Source organism: Epinephelus lanceolatus, chromosome 23, assembly GCF_041903045.1.
Source record: "Epinephelus lanceolatus isolate andai-2023 chromosome 23, ASM4190304v1, whole genome shotgun sequence".
Classification (NCBI taxonomy): domain Eukaryota; kingdom Metazoa; phylum Chordata; class Actinopteri; order Perciformes; family Serranidae; genus Epinephelus; species Epinephelus lanceolatus.
The window spans coordinates 2825793-2849514 of NC_135756.1; the positions used below are offsets into that span (position 1 = coordinate 2825793).

The following is a 23722-nucleotide window of genomic DNA, read 5'->3' on the forward strand; positions in this document are numbered from 1 at the left end:
AGGGTTGAGTTGGGGTCAGGACGAAGGGTTAGGAGATGACAGAGAGATTTAATTTATACATTTAGAGAGGACTCTTGACAGGATTTATTCAAACAACGCTCCAGAATTTGGGGAAATCTTGTTTTTATTCTCGTGAGGGCTCAAAATCAGTTTCATCTGCAGCTCAGAGACACGTCCGGGATTTGTTTAGGGTTGTTTAAACAGTCGAATAGGATGTTATAAGAAAAAAATTCAGCAAACTAATAAAAACTAAAAGACTTATTGATGTATTTATGTACTGAAGGTTTTCCTCAGATAACGCGGGACTGTTAAACTTGGCGACAGAGCACCCGACACTACTGCTTAAAAAGACTAGATTTAACACCACAGTCTCTTTGTCACATTAGACTATACAATATCAGTCCGATCATATGTACGTACGAAGTTAACAAGTGTCATGTAGTGTGTCATAGTAGACGACAACCAACGCCACGTCTGGGACGCCTCACGACGTTCCAACAGAAAGTCTAGCATGTTTGATTTTCCTTTAGTCTTCCATGACTTCTCCCGTCACAGCCGTCACTTTGACCAATAGGTGATTACAAAACTGCATCAATGTAAAATAATGGCTCAATATCTCCCTGTAAGATCGCAGGGACATTTACACTGATCAAAATCTAACATACTCACTGCTGTTAGCATGTGATGTGTTTTGTTAAAGTCAGTATTTCTGGATATTAGCTGCAGTCAGGGCAGATTAACCTGTGTGTGTTTATGTTGGTGTGTGTGTGTATAATCTGAGGAATGTGTGTGTGTATATAGAAATGTTTCTGTTTTCTCAGTCAACCAGAGAAGCAGGTTTAAACACACAAACACACACTGCCTTCATTTGGAAATACTTCTGTGTGTGTGTGTATGTGTGTGTGTGTGTGTGTGTGTGTGTGGCGCTGTGTGTGTGGCCTTGGCTCTATGCTAATCATAATTACTATTCATACACGCACACACGCACACACAGACGGGCAGCGTGTGTTTGTGTGTGTACCTGTAGGATCAGCAATAATAAACCACACCAGACTCACGTTCATCTGAAACTACAAACACAAACACAGAGACGAGAAGAAAACGGAAATGAAAACAGAAAAAAATAAATTCATTCAACAAGCTGGGTTCTGTCTTAAAGGAAAACACACGCCGCTTATAGAGGAACGTCAGAGTCCAGGTCAGCTGTGGTGGTTTCCCAGCTCACATCCACCTCAGCTTCACCTAAACCTCGTCCTCTTGTTGCCCAGAGTCGGATTCTCTGGTTCCAGTAAGTGACGAAAATGGTGGTGAGCAGAAAACCCAAAATCCAGCTTTCAAAACATCAGAGACCTCTGAGGTTGAAACCATAAAAATACCTTGTAACTGTCTGTGGCCAGCGTGAGCCTCCAGAAACCACCGGAGCTGAGTGGGAAAGCCTGAGACACCTGTCAGTCAAGACGTTCCTCAAACAGCATTAAAGGAATAATTCCACACATTGGCCGACTGACTACGACCTAACTTGAGCTGATGACACACCCACACCTGAGGGAAAATGATCAAAAACACAATCAGGTTCAACATGTTAACAATTTGGAATTGTATCCAGTACACAGCTCTTTCCTAGTATTCCCAGTCTGGACAATTTCCAGTGTAGTGTTAGCGTTAGCAGCCAAGAGCTAAATCATTCCCAGTTCAGACTTGTTTTTCCCAATCTAGAGCTGACATTCCCAGATCAGGGTTGGTTTTCCCAGTCTAGAGTGGAGAATCCCCAGTATAAAATTGGTATTAGAAGTTTCAAGCAAAAACATTCCCAGTCTAGGGTTGGTTTTCCCAGTCTAGAGTGGAGAATTCCCAGCATAAATTTGGCATTAGCAGTTTCAAGCAAAAACATTCCCAGTCTAGGTTTGGGTTTCTGAGGCTGTAGCTGACAACTCCCAGCACAGAGTAGTAAGTTTTCAACAAAATGTTCCCAATTTAGGGTCGGTTTCCCAGTCTAGACCTGAGAATTCCCAGTATAGAGTTAGTATTAGATGTTTTGAGCTAAACACTCCCAGTCTATGGTTGTTTTTTCCAGTCTACAGCTGACAATTCCTGGTGTAGAGTAGGTATAAGCAGCTTCTAGCAAAACGTTCCCAGTCTAGGGTTGGTTTTCCCAGGCTGTAGCTGACATTTCCCAGTATAGCGTTAGCATTAGTAGTGTCTAGCCAAATGTCCCCAGTTTAGAGTTAGTTTTCCCAGTCTAAAACTAAGAATTCCAAGTATAAAATACGTATGAGCAGTTTCAAGCTAAATAATTCCAGTCAAGGGTTGGTTTTCCAAGGCTATAGCTGACATTTCCCAGTATAGAGTTAGTAACAGACGTTTTGAGCTATGGGCTCCCAGTTTAGGTTGTTTTTTCAGTCTAGAGGTGACAGTTACCAGTATAAAGTAAGTATGAGCTGTTTCTAGCCAAATGTGTCCAGTTAATTGTTGGTTTTTCCCAATCTAGGCTTGAGGATTCCCAACATAGATTAAGTATGAGCACTTTCATGCTAAACATTCCTGGTTGATGGTTGTTTTTCCCAGACTTGAATTCACAATTCCCAGTATAGAGTTGGTATTAGCAGTTTCAAGCTATAACGTTTCCAGTTTAGGGTTGGTGTCCCAGTCTAGAGCTGAGAATTCCCAGTATAGAGTTGGTTTTAGCGGTTTCAAGCTGAACATTCTCAGGTTAGGATTCATTTTCTCAGTCTAGATGTATCACCTGAGGTTGTCTGTGGGAGAGATTCTCAGGACTGCAGGACTCCTGATGTTCCTCCACCCACTAACATAACCTATTGAACCTAATCAGCACGCGCAATTTACAGAACGACATTACAATAATTAAGATTTCCCAAAAACCTCTGGATCTCCCATGAGCCCTTAAACGGGCTAAATCAGAAACCTATTATCCAGCTCTCATCCAATCACAGCCCTCCAAATTCCATCAATAATAGTCTGGCACCAGCTATTGTTGTTACAAATCATCCTCTGGACACACACATGTACTCACACACTCGGGACCAGACTGAAGCAATTTCAATTTAATGGTATTTTCACAATGTGGCAGCTTCATTCCACACAGTGTATGTGTGTGTATGTGTGTATGTGTGTGTGTGTGTGTGTGTGTAATAGCCACCTGCATCCCAGAGATGGATGAGAGGACCTAATTGAAGCCATGTGCAGACTCTGAGAATGCTCTAGTCTCTGCTGGTGATGAAAGCAAAGAGCGAGGCAAAGTTAAATGTTTCTTTAATAAACTTAAAAGAAGGAAAAGCTAAACATAACGTTTAAACACACACAAACATTTACATTAAACAACTTCCCAGTCTGAGGCTGACTTTCCCACAGCGTTGTATAGCTGGTCTGTCCATTATGGAGCTTATACTGAGCTATCATTCCCAGTATACTGCTGACATTCCCAATATATAGCTGTATTATAGACCTAGAGATGGTATCCCTGGTCTAGAATGGACCATTCCCTATATTCTCAATCTTAATGTGATAATTTCCACTATGGAGGTAGTATTAGCAGCCTAGAGCTAAAACATTACCAGTTTAGACTTGTTTTACAATCTAGAGCTCTGATATTCCCAGTATATATAGCTGTATTATAGGTCTACAGATGGTATTCCCAGTAAAGCTCTGACATTACCTGGTCCCTACATCATACAGCTGGTATTCCAAGCCTAGAGGTGACAGTTTCCAATATCAGCTAATATTCGCATCCTAGAACTAAAGCCTTACCAGTTAAGACAGTTTTCCCAATCTAGAACCGACATTTCAGCCTAGAACTGACATTCCCAGTATATGTAGATTGATGTTTCCTTTCAAAAGCTGACAGTTTCAGTTCAGAGCTGAATGTTTCCAGCATGAATCTGGAACTTTGACTGCATTTTTATTGCCAGTGTAGAGCTGATATTCCCATTTTAGGATTTACAAAATCCCTGTCTAGCTGGTATTCCCTTTTTAGGAAAGACAAAATCCAGGATAGAGTTGGTATTCCCATTCAAAGACAGACAAAATTCCTTCATAAAGCTGGTATTCCCAATAAAGGACAGACAAAATCCATATGTAGAGCTGATATTCCCATTCTGTAACAGACAAAATCCTGCATAGTGCTGGTATTCCCATTTTAGGATTTACAAAATCCCTGTCTAGCTGGTATTCTCATTATAGGACAGACAAAATCCATATGTAGAGCTGGTATTCCCTTTTTAGGAAAGACAAAATCCAGGATAGAGTTGGTATTCCCATTCAAAGACAGGCAAAATCCTGCATAAAGCTTTTATTTCCACAGACAAAATTCCTTTATAAAGCTGGTATTCCCAATAAAGGACAGACAAAATCCACATGTAGAGCTGATATTCCCATTCTATAACAGACAAAATCCAGCATAGAGCTGTTATTCCCATTCAAGCACCGACAGAATCCCTACATAGAGCTTGTATTCCCTTTCTAACATGGACAAAATCCAGTATAGAGCTGGTATTCCTATTCGACAGACAAAATCCCTGCACAGTGCTGGTATTCCCATTTTATGCCCCCTCTAGGGCATACATAATCCTGCTCAGAGCTGGTATTCCCTATTCTACAACAAACAAAATCCAGTATAGAGCTGACAGAGCTTTTATTCTCAAAATAACGTACATTTGATATTCCAAATTAAAGTTTACGTTCCAAATTTGACCTAGTATTCTTAATCTAGAGCTGTAAATTGAGAGTTCCCCAGTTTGGAATTGATAAACCCAGTATTCACCAGCATAACCAGTCTAGATGTAGTATTCTCATCATAAAAGAGTGTCCAAAGTTGACCATTCCATGTACAGATCTGGTATTGCCAGTCTAGAGCAAAGACAATCCCAGTAAGAGTTCATATTTCCAGTCTAGAATTCACCATTCCCAGTATTGCCTGTATTTCCACAGTTCAACCTGACACCTGTGATTTGCAGCTAGTTAACAAGTTCAGCCTAATATTCCATTTTAAGGTTGACATTCCCAATTTAGATGTAACATATCCGATGTAGCAGCGCTAATCCCAGTCCAGATCAGGTATTCCCAGTCTGTGTGTATGTGTGACATACGGAGAGCTCTCACTGACTGTTGATGTTGTGTCTTCAATGTCACATTCCCAACTTTTATTCCCAAGTTACCTCCCTGTCATTTATAACCTCTCTTTTTTTCCTCCTCTCAGAGATTTGAACTACAACAGTCTGGTCGAGTTTCCGACGGCCATCCATTCGCTCAGTCACCTCAAGGAGCTGTGAGTCTGAACTATTTGTATGTGTGAACCGAGAACTTCAGTAAACATCAGCGTTTCTTTCACTTGTTGTCTCTTATGTGTTCCTGAATGCACCATAGAACTACTGATTACACCTTGATGTACCTGAACACACCACAGTTTAACACATACACAGTATTACTTCAGTAAAAGTCTGTAAGGAAAAAGTACTTAAAGTATCAAAAGTAAAAGTACTGAACATAGAAAAATGAACGTGTGAGTGTTTTACTGTTACGGTACGTATTATATCCTTAGATTACTTTAACGGTAAGGTAGGAAGGAAGGAAGGAAGGAAACTCATTTTTTTTCTGTTTCTTCTGTAGTGGTTTCCATAGCAACAACATCCAGTCCATCCCGGAGCACGCCTTCACCGGGAACCCCTCACTGATCACCATGTAGGTACCACCGACTCATCTCAATCCCAACTCAAGGCCACCTTACTAGATTTTTAAGGAGCTTTCAGCTGTGTTGTGGAAAACCTGGAAGTCATGGAATTTCAGAATCACATTTTCCAGGCCTGGAGAAGTCATGGAATTAGTAAAAATCATTGAAAGTTTTGGAGAAGTCATGAAATTTTGTTGTGTGTAATTAAATTCTTGCCGTAGTCTTCGGTAGATAACCTTCCATGTGACGGCAAATGTATTTTCTGAAGCTGTCGACCTAACGTAGTTCTGATATGCATCAGTACACGATATTTACCAACAAGTAAGCTTCTTCATTTTCTCTCTGTGTTCCATCTCTCCCTTCACGTGTGCCAGCTAGCTTAAATTATGTTTGAATAGAGTCTGATGTGTTCGAAAAACACTGGGTGACAGCCGTGGTGGAGGCATTATGTTTTCAGGTTGCCTGTCCTTATGTACGTCTGTCCCATGCTTGTGAACGCGATATCTCAAGAATTTCTTAAAATTTGGCACAAATATCCACTTTGACTCAACGATGACCTGATCAGTTTTTTGTGGTCAAGGGTTTAAGGTCAAGGTCAGCGTGATCTTGCATCCATCTCATTCTCATCAACATAATATCTCAAGAACAGCGTGAGGGAATGTCTTCAAATTTGGCACAAACATCTTCTTGGATTCAACGATGAACTGATTAGATTTTGGCGGTCAAGGTCACCTCATCTTTGTCATTCTTGTGAATGTGATATCTCAAGAACACCTTGAAGAAATTTCTTCAAATTTGGCACAAACATCCACGTGGACTGAAGAATAAAGAAGAAATTAGAATTTGGTGGTCAAAGGTCAAGATTACTGTGACCTCACAAAACATGTTTTTGTCCATAACTGAAGAATTCATTCACTAATTCTGACCAAACTTGACACAAATGTCTAACAGGATAAAATAATGAAGGTCAAAAGGTCAAAGGTCAGCTTGACTGTGACATCATCATGTTTTAACGTCATATCTCAGGAACAGAAGGGGAGACATTTGGTCAGATACTGAATTGGTGACTCTAATCTTGAAACTGTGCTGATTGTATAGATCTTCTGTGTGTGAAGCATCCATGTTTTCACTGACATGGATGGAGACTGTCAGAGACACTGGACTGGTGGGCGGAGTCATACAACCACAGGGTGGACTGGTGGGCGGAGTCATACAACCACAGGGTGGACTGGTGGGCGGAGTCATACAACCACAGGGTGGGCTGGTGGGCGGAGTCATACAACCACAGGGTGGACTGGTGGGCGGAGTCATACAACCACAGGGTGGACTGGTGGGCGGAGTCATACAACCACGGGGCAATGATTCTAGTTTATGTCTAAAACAGTGTGAGCTGCGTTGTTGGTAAAAGGTGCCAAAGTAAACTTGCCTTCATATTTAGTGTTGGGCTGAGGGAGAGAATCATATTTAGTAAATTAGGAGTGGATTTATGAATTAAACCTGACGTTTGGACACAAAATCAGATAAGAAACAACACCTCGTGAGTCAGTTGTCATTGTCTCCACACGCAGAGTGAGACGATGAAGGTGTTTGTCTGTCTGTGTTTTCTAGATTCTTCTACGACAACCCGATCCAGTCTGTTGGACGATCTGCGTTTCAGAACCTCCCGGAGCTGCGAACACTGTGAGGAATAAAAAAACACTTAAATTTATTACATAGATACCGAAGTGAAACCAGAGTTCAGTCAACGTGCTGATTCAGTGACCAGCTGCTGCCTCCGTAACTCAGACACACAAAAACAACTACACACATTGACTGAATGAATTTCTGTATCTCTCAGCTCTCTGAACGGAGCAGCCGATCTCACCGAGTTTCCAGATCTGACGGGAACCAAGAGCCTGGAGAGCCTGTAAGACACAAACAAACACACTCACCCACACACACCGAGGAATGTTTCATATCTGAGTGTGTTTGCTGTTGTAGCCGACATCAGTGTGTGTTTTGAAAGCTGAACCTCGGATCAGTTATTAATACTCTGCAGTTATTATTCTATGTGACACACTGTAACCTTCTCCTTGTTGTGACCCAGATTTGCTCGTCATAATAAACACATCACAGTGTTTATTTTCCCGTTTTTCCATTTAAACGCCGTCCCTGTTGGTTTCTGAAAGCAGCGTGTATTTAACAGTAACCTCACACTAAACCAGAAGGTGGAAATAAAAACTCAGACTAAACAAACCGTAACACATTCTCCAGCTCTCGGCTTTTAAATGATCCCTCCTGGTGTTACTGAACACCTCACCACGCTGTTTCATGGAGCATGGAGTCAAATTTGTCTGAACTGTAGCATAACTGCCCCGTATACCTTTTGGAATTAAAGATATTTTTAGACCTGGATAAAAAAACATGCACAAGGTTTTGTCTCTTACTGTATTTTATATTTAGTCAAGTTTGTTTAATGTAATATAATCTGGTTACTGTAGGTGTGGCCTACAGTCCACTTTTATGTACCTTAAATGCACCTGAAGGCATCACAATGCTCCTTAAAATCACCTTAACACACCATACTACATTTGATGCTCTTTAAATGCTCCTGAACACACCGTAGTTCAATGTAATTCAATTTTGATGCACTTGAATGCACCATGATACTTTGTAGATTTACCTCAACACACCAGAAGTCACCTGAACACATCATCGTACATTTTTAGGGTTACTGAACACGCCGTGATACAATCTACACTATTAATCAACTAAACACATCATAATACAACTTTGATGTTCCTGAACGCACCACCTTGCTTCTTAAATGCTCCTGAACAAAGCAAAAATACCTGATCACATCTGTATACATTCCCAGTATCCATGAACACACCATAGTACAACTGACACACTTTTGGGACACTTGAATGTGCACAATAATGCACTGTAAATGTACCTGAACACACCATGGTGCCATCTTATATACACCTCCAGTGTACCTGAAGTACAACATTGTACAATTGTGATGCACCCGAACACACCGTAATGTTCCTGAATGCATCACAGTGCTATGTGATACACCTCTGATGCACCTGAACACATCATAATCACATCACAAAAGTTGTTGAAAGCATTATAATGTCTTTGGTATGTTCCTGAATGCACCATAGTGTAACCAAACACGTTTGATGTTCCTGAACACACCACAGTGCTTTTTAAAAATTCCTGAATGCACCACAGTATGACCTAATACACATGTATTGTTTCTGAACACATCACAATGCCTTTTAAATGTTCTCGAATGCATCATAGTACTTACATGGTGTACCTGAACACACCACAGTTTATCTGAACATACCAGTATACATCATCAGTATTGCTGAACGCACCATAGCACAACCTCTTACACCTTTTGATGCACCTGAACACACCATAATGTTCCATGTTGGATGTTTATAGTGCAGCAGGATCAAGGTTTCAGTGCCCCTCGCCTCCGTCCTGATCACGACCTCTGATATAGATTCACATGCCTAATATGTGTATTTTGTGTGTGTGTGTGCAGGACCATCACAGGAGCTCGGATCACCTCTCTGCCCAGCTCAGTGTGTGAACAGCTTCCAAACCTACAGCTGCTGTGAGTTCGGATATAAACTGCATTTCATCTATTGACTCACTCTGAACAGTAAAGATAAGGAAACTCTCCAAACAGCGGTCCAGTTGTTTTCTCTGCAACACACATAAATATCTCAGCATGTAACCAGCAGCAGTGACGGACAACAGTCAAAACCACAGCTCTTATCATTTTTGTTGCTGTTATCAAGTCACCAAATAAAGTTTTGAGATGTTTCCACGTGAGAAATTAACCATTTGTTCTGACGTTTCCTGAGCTGTCATTGGCCAGGTGAGACACCTGGTCAGTGTTCATGGTCACCTCAGGACAAACAGTCTAGCTGAGTCTGACATGAACGTCATTAGTTCTGCAGGTGTTTGGTCAGAAAACAAAGTATTGGACACATTAAAATGTTGACCTGATGATGGCGCCAGATGAAAAGTCCAGATGTTACGTTGTGTTCACACCAAATGCGATGCAAATTTTTGCGTTGCGTTACCCGTGCGAGTTTGAACACAAGAATATTTTGTGCATTTGTGCGTGAATTTGCTGAGTCGATGAATGACCTTCTGTCGGTACGTCCTCAGTGTCTTACGTCCCCGGAGGATCTCAGTGCTGAAAGGCCATTGCGGCTCGAATTGTAGTTCAGATTTTTCAACTCTTGCGAATAAGCATTTAAAGCAGAATTGTGCTACTTGCTTCATTCACACAGCATAACTTGTGCATTTCATGTCATTCGCATCGCGTCCATCAAGCTGTGCAAATTATTTATTCATGCCTGGTGTGAACACAACTTTAGTAGAACACATCCTCTGGGGAACATGAATGTCTATATAAAACAAAATGTCAATCCATCCAGTAGTTGAGATATTTCAGTCAAAACTACAAATAACCTCATTTGGTGCTCGAGAAAATGACAGCAGGAAACATGAGAAGTAAAAACTTTAACCTGATAATGACACCAGATAAAAAGTCAGAGGATCAATAATAGGATTCATCCTCTGAGGAACATGAATGTGTGTACAACATTTCATGGCAATCCATCTGATAGTTGCTGAGATATTTCATTCAAAACCACAAATACCAACCTCATGTCGACGTTACAGGGACAGTCAGGGAATCAGCTAGATCAGTAGGACTCATCCTCTGGGGAACATGAATGTTGTTTAATTCTTTTGTGTGGATACATCAAATAGATGATGAGATATTTTATTGGATATTTGAAAACCTGTTGGTGGAGCTAGATGAAAATCCAGAGGATCACCATAGTCAGTAGGATTCATCCTCTGTGGGATCTGAACCACATTCCATCACAATCCTTTCAAATGTTGTTGATTTTTTTCAGTCAGACCACAAATATCGGCCTCATCAGAGGAAAGAGGAAAAGTCAGTTTTCTGGGGACCATGACAGGGTGTAAAAAAGTTAGACAAGTAAAAACTTTAGAAAAAGTAGAAAAAGTCAGAGGATCACCAAAGTCAATAGGACCCATCCTCTGGGGATCATGAACATTTTCACCAGATGTTCATGTCACTGCATCCAGAAGTTGTTGAGATATTTCAGGATCAAATTACTGGACTGACAGACGGACACATGCTGCTCAGCAGAAACACATCAGACGCTTGATATATGTTTAACATTACTCCTGATGTGATGTGAGCTCCTGTTGACATGCTGCACCGTGATGCCTTCACTGTCACTTGGACTGATGACAACTGAAACTTTCTCTCTCTGCAGTGACCTCTCCTATAATCAGATCCAGACTCTTCCCAGCTTCTCCGGCTGTGAGAGCGTCCAGAAGATGTGAGTTTAAATTTTTAATTTTTATTTTTGTTTAACTCTTTCGTCACCACAGATACGATCTCACCGACAGGTTCAGGTGCCTGATTTTCAGACCTGTAACGTCTTATACACACACACACCTAACTTATCTGCTCTAAAGTCACTGTAGTGTTCTTAACAGTTACCATAGCAACCAACAAAGTACAGCCAGCTGTGCATTGTGGGAATAATTAGCACTGTTGTAGTCCATGTTTGACCAATCAGATCGCTCCGGAAAAAAAACTCTGTGCACCGTAAAACAGATTGATAAACGTGATGTAATGGAAATATCAGAGCTAATGTGTGTGTGTGTGTGTGTGTGTGTTTGTTGCAGTGATCTGCACCATAACGAGATCGAGGAACTGGAGGAGAACACCTTCCACGGTCTGATGTCACTACGCTCGCTGTAAGAGCACACACACACACACACACACACACACACACACACAGAGTTTAATTAGGCTGGAGATCCTGAGCAGCGATCCGAAGATGCCCTCCTTAAACACTTCCACATGGAGACACACACAGGTCCAGGTGGTCGACAGGTATGATGCCATAGTTTGGCTCAGAGTCAGGAATCTGCACAGAAATACTACGACTACGTGCTGAAACACTGGAGCAACAAGTACTCAGATCTGTTACCTTCATTTCCCCTCCTACACATTTTAGAGTCTTTAAAATACTCTGCTATCATTCATATTTTATTTAACATGGTTTTCAGCATAAAATGTAAAAACAGCCTCCTGAACAGAGGCTGGGAGCAGATCTGCTCTTTGTCCCTCACTGAGTAATTCTGGATCTGGCCTCGCTCCCTGCTCGGTTTCTCCAGCGCTGACAAAGCACTAAAATCAAGTGTGGAAGTAGCTCCAGCTGTGGGAGACTAGCGCTAGGTGGACTGGTGAGAGAACAGTGCTCATCAAGACGGCTAGCGTTAGAGGAAACTTACGCGAGTTTCAGCCTTGGGCGACGATTTATATTTCTGCCAGTGGGTGCTCAAAACAAAATATTTGAGACCTGAAACAGGTTACACAATAACATAATCCTTGTTTATATTTGATCAGCACTGCTGAGTTTCACCATTCAATCTGTTTGATCTGAGTTTGAGAGAGAAAGGGGGGGCGTTTCTTATTCTTGATCTGCTTCTGGACTCTTTGTATCCGTGGTGGCGGGTGATACGGTGGAGCAACAGTCCAAGGAAAGTAGGAAAGTTCTCCGAGCAACTCAGAGCGAGGAAGGGACAGAAACTTTTACCTTAGTGAGGAGCTGTGGTCAACACTGTTACTCAGACATTGGGGAAAGTCACACATGTGCAAGTCACGAGTAAGTTGGGGTGAGAATCAAGCAAGTCAAGTCGAGTCATTGCTCAGGTCAAGCAAGTCATATGTCACATACAGCAAACATCTCCTCACGATCCGCTAGCTACGTGTCCTCTGAATATGCTGTGAAAAAGTCTGTAGGCAGCCCAGCTAGCTCCGTTGTGTTTGAAAACATTGTTGAACGTAAACAGAAGTGACGCCCAACGGTGCTTAGCGTGCCTTTAATACTGAATTAAAGCCAAGTCCTTTTGAAGTCATCTGTCTCAAGTCCAAGTCAAGTCCCAAGTCATGAATACAAAGTCAAAGTCAAGTCGAGTCTTTTATCAACGTTATAGTGTGTTCACACCGGGTGCGAGGCAAATTTTTCGCGCAGTAAGATTACATACAAAGTAAATGTAAAGACGCGAATAGACGTGGATTTGTGCCGGCGGCGCGAATGACACAACGCGAAATTCGCGTCATTCGCCTCTTGGTGCAAGTTCAAAATATTGAACTCGAGCGAAATATTTGCTTGATGCAGTGTCGGGACAGCCTATCAGCGTTGAGATTTTCCTGTCGTCACCGACGTCACTGACGTGCTGCTGTCCCGCCCACCCCTGCCCCGCATTGTTCCGAAAATGGAGGACAAGCTAATAATAGCTGTTTGTGGCCACCCTGAGCTTTATGACGTTACGTCCCCAAATTATAAGCTTTGGACCAAGAAAGACCTGGCATGCAGGAAAGTGAGTGAGGAGGTCGGTCTGCCTGGTAAGTTTTGAAAATTGATTCCAACTATCGGCTGTACGTTTCTATCAACAAAGTTAGCGCTAGCATTAGCCTCAGTTAGCACAACCGATGTAGCTTGCTTTCCGGCCGGCATACTTGTCTATCACTCGCGTGAATGACTCGCGTGAATGTCCCGAGTAAAAACAAATATTCCAGCGGTCAAACTCGCGCGAGTAGAGTGAGGCGAATATTTTACTCGCGCCCGGTGTGAACACACTGTTAGTCAAGCAAGTCTCAAGTCATCATATAAGTCATGTGACTCGAGTCCCCCATCTCTGCCGTTACTACATATGATCCATTTTTTAACAGATGTGATTGGTTGTCCCTTTGTGAGCCTGTAAGGTGTCGACGATCTAAAGTTAAGAGAATGTTTCTCTGACCTCTTTGTGTTTCCACCATTTTCTCCTCTTAAACCTATTTTTTTCATCTGAGATGCTCTGTGAACAACTTTTATCTTAACAAGGACCTAGTCTGAACTTTAAGGGGAATTCTATTTTTTCTATTTTTTTTTTTTTTTTTTTTGAGTTTCGTCACTAGGAGCAACTATTTGTACCAGGAAGCTTTGTAAGATACGGCCCCTGGGTGCTGTCAACATGGAGGGAACTTTACCACGGTTTATTTACACACACCAGCCACGTTGTTATGATACAAAGCTGGTTGAAAATCAGCGAGGTATCCCTTTAATAATCTGAATCTGCGAGGAGCATGTAATGTATAAAATTGTCAAATAAATATTGTATAGTAAAAGGTACAATACTGAGTGACAAAATGTAGTGAAGTAGAAGGATACAGTAAAATGGAAATACTCAAGTACAACTACCTCAGAGTTGTTCTTCAGTAAAGTACTTGGGTAAATGTACACAGCAACATTTCACCACCACCAATGTACTTTTTATTTTTAAACAAGTACATTTCAGCAGTGTTGTCCTTCCACCGCTCTGTGTCACGCCTTTCTGAACATTATGACTTATGTTATTGTCAGATTATAGAAATAAGAGTATTAAACACACGCGTTCTTTTAAACTGGGATCACAAACAAAGAGTGGCTGTTAAAGTGAACCCCGTGGTTAATCCGTGCTAACATGCCTGCACAGTATCAGGTCAGCACCCAGAGGTTACTGGGAGATTAAATACACTCAAACTGGGCGGCAGTTGATTTGTGACTGAAAGGTTTCTGGTTTAACATCCTCTCTTCTTCTTCTTCTTCTTCTTCTTCTTCTTCTTCTTTTTCTTCTTCTCTCTGTAGCGACTTATCGTGGAACCGGCTGACTTCAGTGAAGCCGAACTCTTTCTCTGCTCTGCCTGTTCTCATCAAACTGTGAGTAACCAAACTACGTAACCGTGACAACCACCTCATCACCAAAGTGTCTTTACTGTGTTACGAAACAAGCGCTGAGCACTAACACGTGAAACGAGCTGCTGTGGTTTTGACCTCAGATCTGCTGAATTAGTTTGGAGAAACAAACAAACAAATAAAATGTATTATTACACATTAAAAAAAAATCTGGTTTGGGTTTCCATCAGTTCGTTGATTGAATCTCAGAGCAGGGAAAAAAAAATCAGGGATTTAAGTGTTTCACCAAACTCCATTTGCAAATTTAACAATTTAATGTTCCTTTAAATATTCACCAGTTTGCCAACTTCTCCAGATATTTATCAGTCACTCACTCAGACTCCACATGAACCGCTCATCACGTCGGCATCAATTAGATCCACTGCACACTTATTTAAAAAGAAAACACTGCACTTATAAAGCAGGTTCGCCTGTCGCTGCACTTATTTCTTCTTCCAGAACAGTGGTGAACGACACCAGGAGCCAGCTGAGATTTCATTAAAATCAAATTAGGACTGGTGTGTTAACTGCACACCAAATTAATAAAAGCACACAAGGTCAGACTGCCTCGACTGCTGACGAGTAATGTTGCGTTTAAAGGTTCAGTGTGTCGGGTTTAAAGGATTTATTGGCAGATATGTGATATAATATTGTTTAATGTCTCAAGCTGGGTCAGTGAATGTGACAAGTAGGAGGTCACACAAACGATTTGGGAAGAACAACCAGGATTTATCAAACTAAGAATGACTTAAGTAACCAACGGAGTGTGTCGCTCAGCACGGTCAGTAATGAAAGCCGTGCATGAGTGCAACAGTACAGGGTGGACGTCTGCTGTAGTGAAAACATGAGGCAGCTTTTTCAGGCTGGAAGGCCCAGGTGAGCTTCATCAAGGCAACGCTGTCCCATGTCAGCCAACTGCCTGATGAGGTTGACCACAACATCCTCCGAGACAGAGGGAGGGGCATCACATGAATCCCCTGAAACTAAGAATCATAGTGTTTTCGTTACCTGTTTATACCTGCATATGGAGCGGGTCCTCTTCCATGGTCTCCACCATGTTGGAGCCCAGGATGGACAAACCAAACACCTGCTTTAGATAGAGCCATTCAGGACAAATTTCAGTTGGTTTCAATCTACAGCCTCACCATCATAAATCCGACACACCAGATCTTTACAAGGCTACTTTTTAAATAGGGTCAGGCGTAAGGCTCACACCATATAAAACACACCAGGGCTACATTACATCACATGCACTAAATTTCATAGAGAACAATGAGCGCCAACTGAATATTCTCTGGTGAAGCTCACTGAAAAACACAAAGACGCTGAATCTGTCAGTGAGCGTGTTGTTGACTTCTGAGCCTTTTTGTAACAACGTTATCTTCACTGAAGTCTGGTATTTTGCACTTTGAGCCCCATTTCTGGTTGTTTATGATGAAATAGAGTGGCTAAGACCAAAATAATGACGGCTGCTCATTTTCGGAGAATCTGGCTTTCCCCTGCCTGGCTTAAAGGGATAGTGCACCCAAAAATTCAGCCATTATCTACTCACCCATATGCCGAGGGAGGCTCAGGTGAAGTTTTAGAGTCCTCACAACACTTGCAGAGATCCAAGGGAAGAGGAGGTAGCAACACAACTCCACCTAATGGAGGCTGACGGCGCCCCAGATTCAAACGTCCAAAAACACATAATTGAAACCACAAAATATCTCCATACTGCTCGTCCATAGTGATCCAAGTGTCCTGAAGCCCCGACATAAAAAGTTGTTTGGAAAAACCTCATTTGAACTCTGTTTTTAGCCTCATTGTAGCCTGTAGCTCTGACTGTTAACTTTTTATGTCGGGGCTTCAGGACACTTGGATCACTACGGACGAGCAGTATGGAGATATTTTGTGGTTTCAATTATGCGTTTTTGGACGTTTGAATCTGGGGCGCCGTCAGCCTCCATTAGGTGGAGTTGTGTTGCTACCTCCTCTCCCCTTGGATCTCTGCAAGTGATGTGAGGACTCTAAAACTTCACCTGAGCCTCCCTCGGCATATGGGTGAGTAGATAATGGCTGAATTTACATTTTTGGGTGCACTATCCCTTTAACTAGTTTACAGTAGTAACTAGAGGTGTCAAATAAATATAGTGAGTTAGGAAGGACAATATTTGCCTCCGAGATGTAGTGGAAGACATGTATAGAGTAGCATGAAATGGACATTCTCAAGTGAAGTACATCAAAACTGTACTTGAGTACTTAGTTACTTTCCATTACTGTTCAATACTGTGGAAACATGGATGTATTAGGAGCACTGGATACAGCACTGGTGGCTCTTTGTCAATGTAAGTCAATTGACAGACCCCAGAAGTTGCAGTACCGCAGTTTGGCCGCTATGAAAATTGTCTTCAAAGCCCGGCACACTTACTTGGAGCCTGGTGGAAACATGGAAACATCCTGGAGTTAGACATCAGGTAGAAAACATGTACTTAATGTCATATATGTCCTCCTGTCTGTGTCTCTCTGCAGCGACCTGTCGTCCAATCAGCTGTTGTCTCTGCCTCTGACTGGTCTGCAGAGTTTAACTCACCTGCGATTGGCTGGAAACACACAGCTGATGGAGCTAATACCACGAGAGGAGCTGCCCCGAGTCAGGTGGACACACACACACACACAGACACACACACACACACACACACACACACACATAAACAGATGAAAGCATTGGTTTATTAGGACACACTCCAGTTAACCTACGAATCACTGACCACCACTGAGACATGAAAACAAAACGCCGCCTGCTGGCGACGCCAGACCTCCAACAATGGCTGCCGCAAGGGTGGATGACATCACTGACACTCTGATTAGTTTACAGAGGCCAACCAAATACCTTCCTCCAGCCAATCACAATCCAGAATACACCCTCCATCTCCTGTTGTTGAATCACAGCAGCTATCCAAACATGGCTGCTATGATTCAACCGGATTTAACTTTTACCCAAGTTACAGTTCTTCCTCCACCACTGTAAATAATTAGAAGGGTTTGTTTGTTTGTTTGTTTGTTTGTGTGTGTGTGCGTGTGTGTGTGTGTTCAGGGTGATGGAGCTGCCCTACGCCTTCCAGTGCTGTGCCTTCGTCTCCTGTGAGAGAAGAGGAGGAGGTGGAGGTTCATCCTGGGAGAAAGAGGAGGCAGCAGACTCGGCTGGCAGAGAAACCTCCGTCCTCTCCAGCCAAGGTGACACCAAAACTAAAACTGCAACATAACCGCTTCTCATATAATATAAACATGGTATTTCAAAATAAAAGTCTTAGTAAAACTGAGGCTCTCCTGGCTGTGTGTCTGCAGTAGATCAGGACTGGGAGGATTTCCTGCTGGAGTTTGAAGATGAACCCAAACTTCAACACTCGGTCCACTGCAGCCCTGCGCCAGGTAACACACACACACACACACACACACACACACACCTGTCAGTACACTTCAACATATACATTACATGTACGTCTTGAACACTTTAAGAACTTATTTCTGATGAGATTTTGCTGTTATACTTAAACATTATTTAAGTTTACTTTAAACACTTTAAACACTTTAAACACACACTAAACACACTTTAAACAGTAAACACACATTAAACACACTTTAAACACAGTAAACACACATTAAACACACTTTAAACAGTAAACACACATTAAACACACTTTAAACAGTAAACACACATTAAACACACTTTAAACACACTTTAAACAGTAAACACACATTAAACACACTTTAAACAGTAAACACACTTTAAACACATTAAACACACTTTAAACACACTTTAAACAGTAAACACACATTAAACACACTTTAAACAGTAAACACACATTAAACACACATTAAACACACTTTAAACACACTTTAAACAGTAAACACACATTAAACACACTTTAAACAGTAAACACACTTTAAACACATTAAACACACTTTAAACACACTTTAAACAGTAAACACACATTAAACACACTTTAAACAGTAAACACACTTTAAACACATTAAACACACTTTAAACACACTTTAAACAGTAAACACACATTAAACACACTTTAAATAGTAAACACACATTAAACACACTTTAAACACACATTAAACACACTTTAAACAGTAAACACACTTTAAACACACATTAAACACACTTTAAACAGTAAACACACATTAAACACACTTTAAACAGTAAACACACTTTAAACACACTTTAAACACACTTTAAACAGTAAACACACATTAAACACACTTTAAATAGTAAACACACATTAAACACACTTTAAACAGTAAACACACTTTAAACACACTTTAAACACACTTTAAACAGTAAACACACATTAAACACACTTTAAACAGTAAACACACTTTAAACACACATTAAACACACTTTAAACAGCAAACACACTTTAAACACACATTAAACACACTTTAAACACACTTTAAACAGTAAACACACATTAAACACACTTTAAACACAAATTAAACACACTTTAAACACACTTTAAACAGTAAACACACTTTAAACACACATTAAACACACTTTAAACACACTTTAAACAGTAAACACACTTTAAACAGTAAACACACATTAAACACACTTTAAACACACTTTAAACAGTAAACACACTTTAAACACACTTTAAACAGTAAACACACTTTAAACACACTTTAAATAGTAAACACACTTTAAACACACATTAAACACACTTTAAACACACTTTAAACAGTAAACACACATTAAACACACTTTAAATAGTAAACACTCATTAAACATACTTTAAACACACTTTAAACAGTAAACACACATTAAACACACTTTAAATAGTAAACACACATTAAACACACTTTAAACACACAAACAGTAAACACGCATTAAACACACTTTAAACAAACACACATTAAGCACATTAAACACACATTAAACACACTTTAAACAAACACACATTAAACACACATTAAACACACTTTAAACACACTTTAAACAGTAAACACACATTAAACACACTTTAAATAGTAAACACACATTAAACACACTTTAAATAGTAAACACACATTAAACACATTAAACACACTTTAAATAGTAAACACACATTAAACACTTTAAACACACTTTAAACAGTAAACACTTTAAACACACTTTAAATAGTAAACACACATTAAACACACTTTAAACACACATTAAACAGTAAACACACATTAAACACACTTTAAACACACTTTAAACACACATTAAACAGTAAACACACATTAAACACACTTTAAACACACTTTAAACAGTAAACACACATTAAACACACTTTAAATAGTAAACACACATTAAACACTTTAAACACACTTTAAACAGTAAACACACATTAAACACACTTTAAACACACATTAAACAGTAAACACACATTAACCACACTTTAAACAAACACACATTAAGCACATTAAACACACATTAAACATACATTAAACACACATTAAACATGGCTTAATAGAGACAGTTTCAAACACAATCAGCTTCACTATAACTCACAGCATTCACAGACAAACACTTGTCTTTATCTGGACACATTTTCCCCACAAATACAACATGCTAACGTTATTAGCACAAGCCTATGGCATTTTACATTGTATAAATTAGCCTAGCAGCTAGCAGAGATTTCCTCTTCTCATATAAATCCAGGGACAACAGCAACATTTAACAAAGGTAACGTTACATAATTTGGCTCCATTACAACTCACAAGGTTCACCGACAAAACAACTGTCTTATACTAAACATGTTTTCCAAACAAATACAACATGCTAACATTATTAGCACAATCCTATGGCATTTTACATTGGATAAATTAGCCTAGCGACTAGTGGAGATTTCCTCTGCTCATATGAAGCCAGGATAAATCACACACAAGACTTAAAATGCATTTTTTGTGGAGTTCTCAGTGTCCTCACATGTTTCCAACAAGTATTTTCTGACTTGTTTAATGTGTTTGGACAGAAATCACTGATTTTACTTGACTCAGACTTTGAGAGTTCAGCTCAGAGATCTCAGACTGGAGTAATTTGTTAATGTGTCTCTGTGACAGTCGAGATTAATCACATTTTAAACACAGCATGATTCCATTGATTATTTGTTTACTGTGAAGTAAACTGATATTTGGTTTAATCGTCCTCCAGGTCCGTTCCGCCCCTGCCTCCATCTGCTCGGCAGCTGGTTGATCCGTGGAGGGGTGTGGCTCATCGCCGCGCTCTCATTGGTCAGCAACAGCCTGGTCGTCCTGTCAGTGTTCTTTTCCCCCACCGCCGCAGTGACACCACCCAAGCTGCTGATTGGTCTGCTGGCCCTGGTGAACGGCCTGATGGGAGTGTGGAGTGGGTGGTTGGCGGCGGTGGACGCCTGGACGTTTGGAAGCTTCTGGAGGTACAAAATCAGATCAGAGGGACGCTGAGGACTCGAGAGGCTGTGGTTGGTGGGGACTCTGACAGTTGGGGTTGGGCTGGTGTAAAATTTTTTAAAACCAGTTTAATATTAAAAGCTAGACTGGTCTGGACTGGTATACTGAATTTTCTGTACTTGGCTCAGAAGACGCTCCCAAGTAGAACACAATCATGCTACAGGATGTTTTCACTTCAGGTGTTGTTCTCCTGTAGGAACTCATTTTCACTTTGTAGATGAGGCTTTCAGCTGCAGCTTGTTCTCTGGTGGAGTCCACGCTTTTGTCAGCAGCTTAATTTATTGCGATGAGCCAATGCATGTTTGACAATAAACATATTTCCGTCATCAATTCCATTGATGATTTGATCCACCCCTGGCCATCTGCACAGGTTGCTGGGCTACTTTTTAACTTGACAGAACGTGTCATAATGACAAATGTCAGCTGAGCTGGTTTGCGTTAAATCAAATTGGTTTAAGTTCGTACACCAGACTGGCAAAACTGGAGATTGACTCACCTCTACTGACAATGCCCTCAGATACTGGAAACTGTTGTGGAGCTCTGTGGGAGTCTGCAGATTTCAAAGGACTCTAAATTCTGGCATTTCTTGGAACAATTTGATAAAGTTTATCCGTCACATGAAATCAAATGAATACGATTTTAGTGAAATGTAATCTGACAGTGGGAACTGTGGGAAGTTTGGGAGTGCTCGGGGACAGAATGAGACAATGTGAAAAAATCTGTTCTTGTGGAAATAGACTCAGACATTTAACATATTTTTCAATAATTAGACAATATTAGAAGATACAGAGTAAAATGTGGTTTTCTTTAATATCCAGCATAGTTAAAAAACAGTTCAGACAGTTTGAAAACAATAAAAATTATGTCGTTTTTTTCTCATCCGTCTGAACATTTTAAAGACGGCTTGTTGAAAGCAGCGACTGAACCTATGATGTCACCACCAGGTCCATTTAGTAGCTGTTAAACGTCGCTGTAATGAGACTGAACTGATGTTAAAGTTTGATCCTAAAATTAATCCTTTTACCACTTTGATCTGTGATGAGCACATTTTTAAAAATACTTTTATAGTCTGTATAATTTATATAATTTACCCTCTTTGTTGAGATGTAATGAAATCCACAAAAATGACACCACAAAGAAAAAAACTTTCAAAATAAAAGCTCATGGATTTTGTGTGTGTGTTGCAGGTACGGAGCGAGGTGGGAGAGCAGCTTCCTGTGTCGCCTCAGCGGCTTCCTGTGTGTGTTTGCGTCACAGACTGGTCTCTTCCTGCTCACCGTCGCAGCTCTGGAACGATGCCTGGCCGCTGCCACACGCCGCCACAAACCTGACGGACACAACGGTGAGAAACTAAGCGCGCGCACACACACACACACACACACATTGAGAGAACTCAGTCTGATGTCTCGTCTCTATGCAGATCGCTACTCTTCATCGCTCTCTGTCCGTCTGGCCATCTGTCTGTGCTTTCTGTTGGGCCTGGCCATCACGCTGCCCCCCCTGGTGGCTGGACACAGCAGCACCTCCCTCTGTTTGCCGCTGCCTTCCTCCTCCTCCTCGTCCTCCCTGGCCTTCTCCGTCTCCCTGGTGCTCCTCGACTCGTTGTGTTTTCTCCTCATGACGCTCGCCTACACTCACCTTTACTGTCGGGCCAACAAAGCTCCGCCCGCCGCTGAGGAGGAGGTGGCGTTGACTCGACACGTAGCCTGGCTGCTCTTCTCCGACTGCCTCCTCTACCTCCCTGTCGCCTTCCTCTCCTTCTCCTCCCTGCTGCGCCTCTCCACCGCCGGGCCGGAAGCAGCGAAGGGCGTGCTCCTGCTTGTGGCTCCGCTGCCGGCCTGCGTCAACCCGCTGCTCTACATCCTCTTCAACCCGCTCGCCCGACAGGAGCTGGCGGCGCTGGCCAAACGCACCTGTGGGGCCGTGGCTGTTCCTAGACTCTGCAGAGGAGGAGGAGGAAGAGGAGGAGCTGGAGGAAGGTCGAGGCCGAACATGATGGATTCAACATATGATGAGGATGCAGAGAAACAGTCGTGTGACTCGACGCAGGCGCTGGTGGCAGTTGGAGGCACGAAGGAGGAAGAGGAGGAGGAGCGAGGAAGAGGAAGGAGCGAGACACAGCATTCAGTGGTGTTTGTTGTTCCTCGTCAATAGACTGAAACGCACACACACACACACACACACACACACACACAAGGTCTAAAGTTCTCACCTGCCAAAGTTCTAAACAACGAATCAGAGACTCAGCTGAGCTCGTCAGGTAAACTCAGTCTGTTTTTTAGTATTTTGAGGGAATTAATTTTGCTTTTATTGTGAAGGACACTGTGGAAAGATGACAGGAAGTGAGAAAAGACAAAGAGGAAATGACATGCAACAAAGATATCCAACTACAGTGAGCATCCAAAATCCTGACGGCACCAATTCATTTGTGGACTCCAGTTTTGATGCCTCGAGTTCGGCATTTCGGTGGTCGCCATTTTGGATTTTTGGAGCCAGAAGTGACCATATTTGGACAAGAGGGTGGAGCTAACTCTCAAATGCTAGCTGCTAGCTTACTTAGCACGGTGCATTCACAGCCTGTTTAGGCCTGGTATTAACGTGCGTCTTGGATGATCTGTTCACGAGTAGACAGCGCTAAATACAAGTCTAAACAACCACAAAGATGTGATGTGATCTGATCACTCAAACCACTCGCTGAGGTGGTCTTGGACGCATTTGACCACGTATATTTTGTAGTATAAACACTAACACTGTCCCGATGCGTCCCCGACAAGGA

At 41.5% G+C, this 23722-nt stretch overlaps 1 protein-coding gene across 2 annotated transcripts in view; it reads left to right on the plus strand.

Moving 5' to 3' along the window:
* The window catches only part of LOC117249353 (leucine-rich repeat-containing G-protein coupled receptor 5-like), a 52685-nt gene extending 29439 nt beyond the window's left edge, over window positions 1–23246 (plus strand). The window contains exons 7-20 of one of the 2 annotated variants that reach the window (XM_033614956.2): window positions 5213–5281; window positions 5623–5694; window positions 7292–7363; window positions 7521–7589; window positions 9225–9296; window positions 11008–11073; window positions 11426–11497; window positions 14419–14490; window positions 17017–17142; window positions 17582–17721; window positions 17833–17916; window positions 20669–20912; window positions 22134–22288; window positions 22367–23246. In XM_033614956.2, the coding sequence (XP_033470847.2) occupies window positions 5213–5281; window positions 5623–5694; window positions 7292–7363; window positions 7521–7589; window positions 9225–9296; window positions 11008–11073; window positions 11426–11497; window positions 14419–14490; window positions 17017–17142; window positions 17582–17721; window positions 17833–17916; window positions 20669–20912; window positions 22134–22288; window positions 22367–23100 (2047 nt within the window). In that variant the 3' untranslated portion in view covers window positions 23101–23246. The remainder of the gene's footprint in view (window positions 1–5212; window positions 5282–5622; window positions 5695–7291; window positions 7364–7520; window positions 7590–9224; window positions 9297–11007; window positions 11074–11425; window positions 11498–14418; window positions 14491–17016; window positions 17143–17581; window positions 17722–17832; window positions 17917–20668; window positions 20913–22133; window positions 22289–22366) is intronic. The other variant, XM_033614957.2, reaches the window with a different exon arrangement.
* The last annotated feature ends 476 nt before the right edge of the window (window positions 23247–23722 follow it).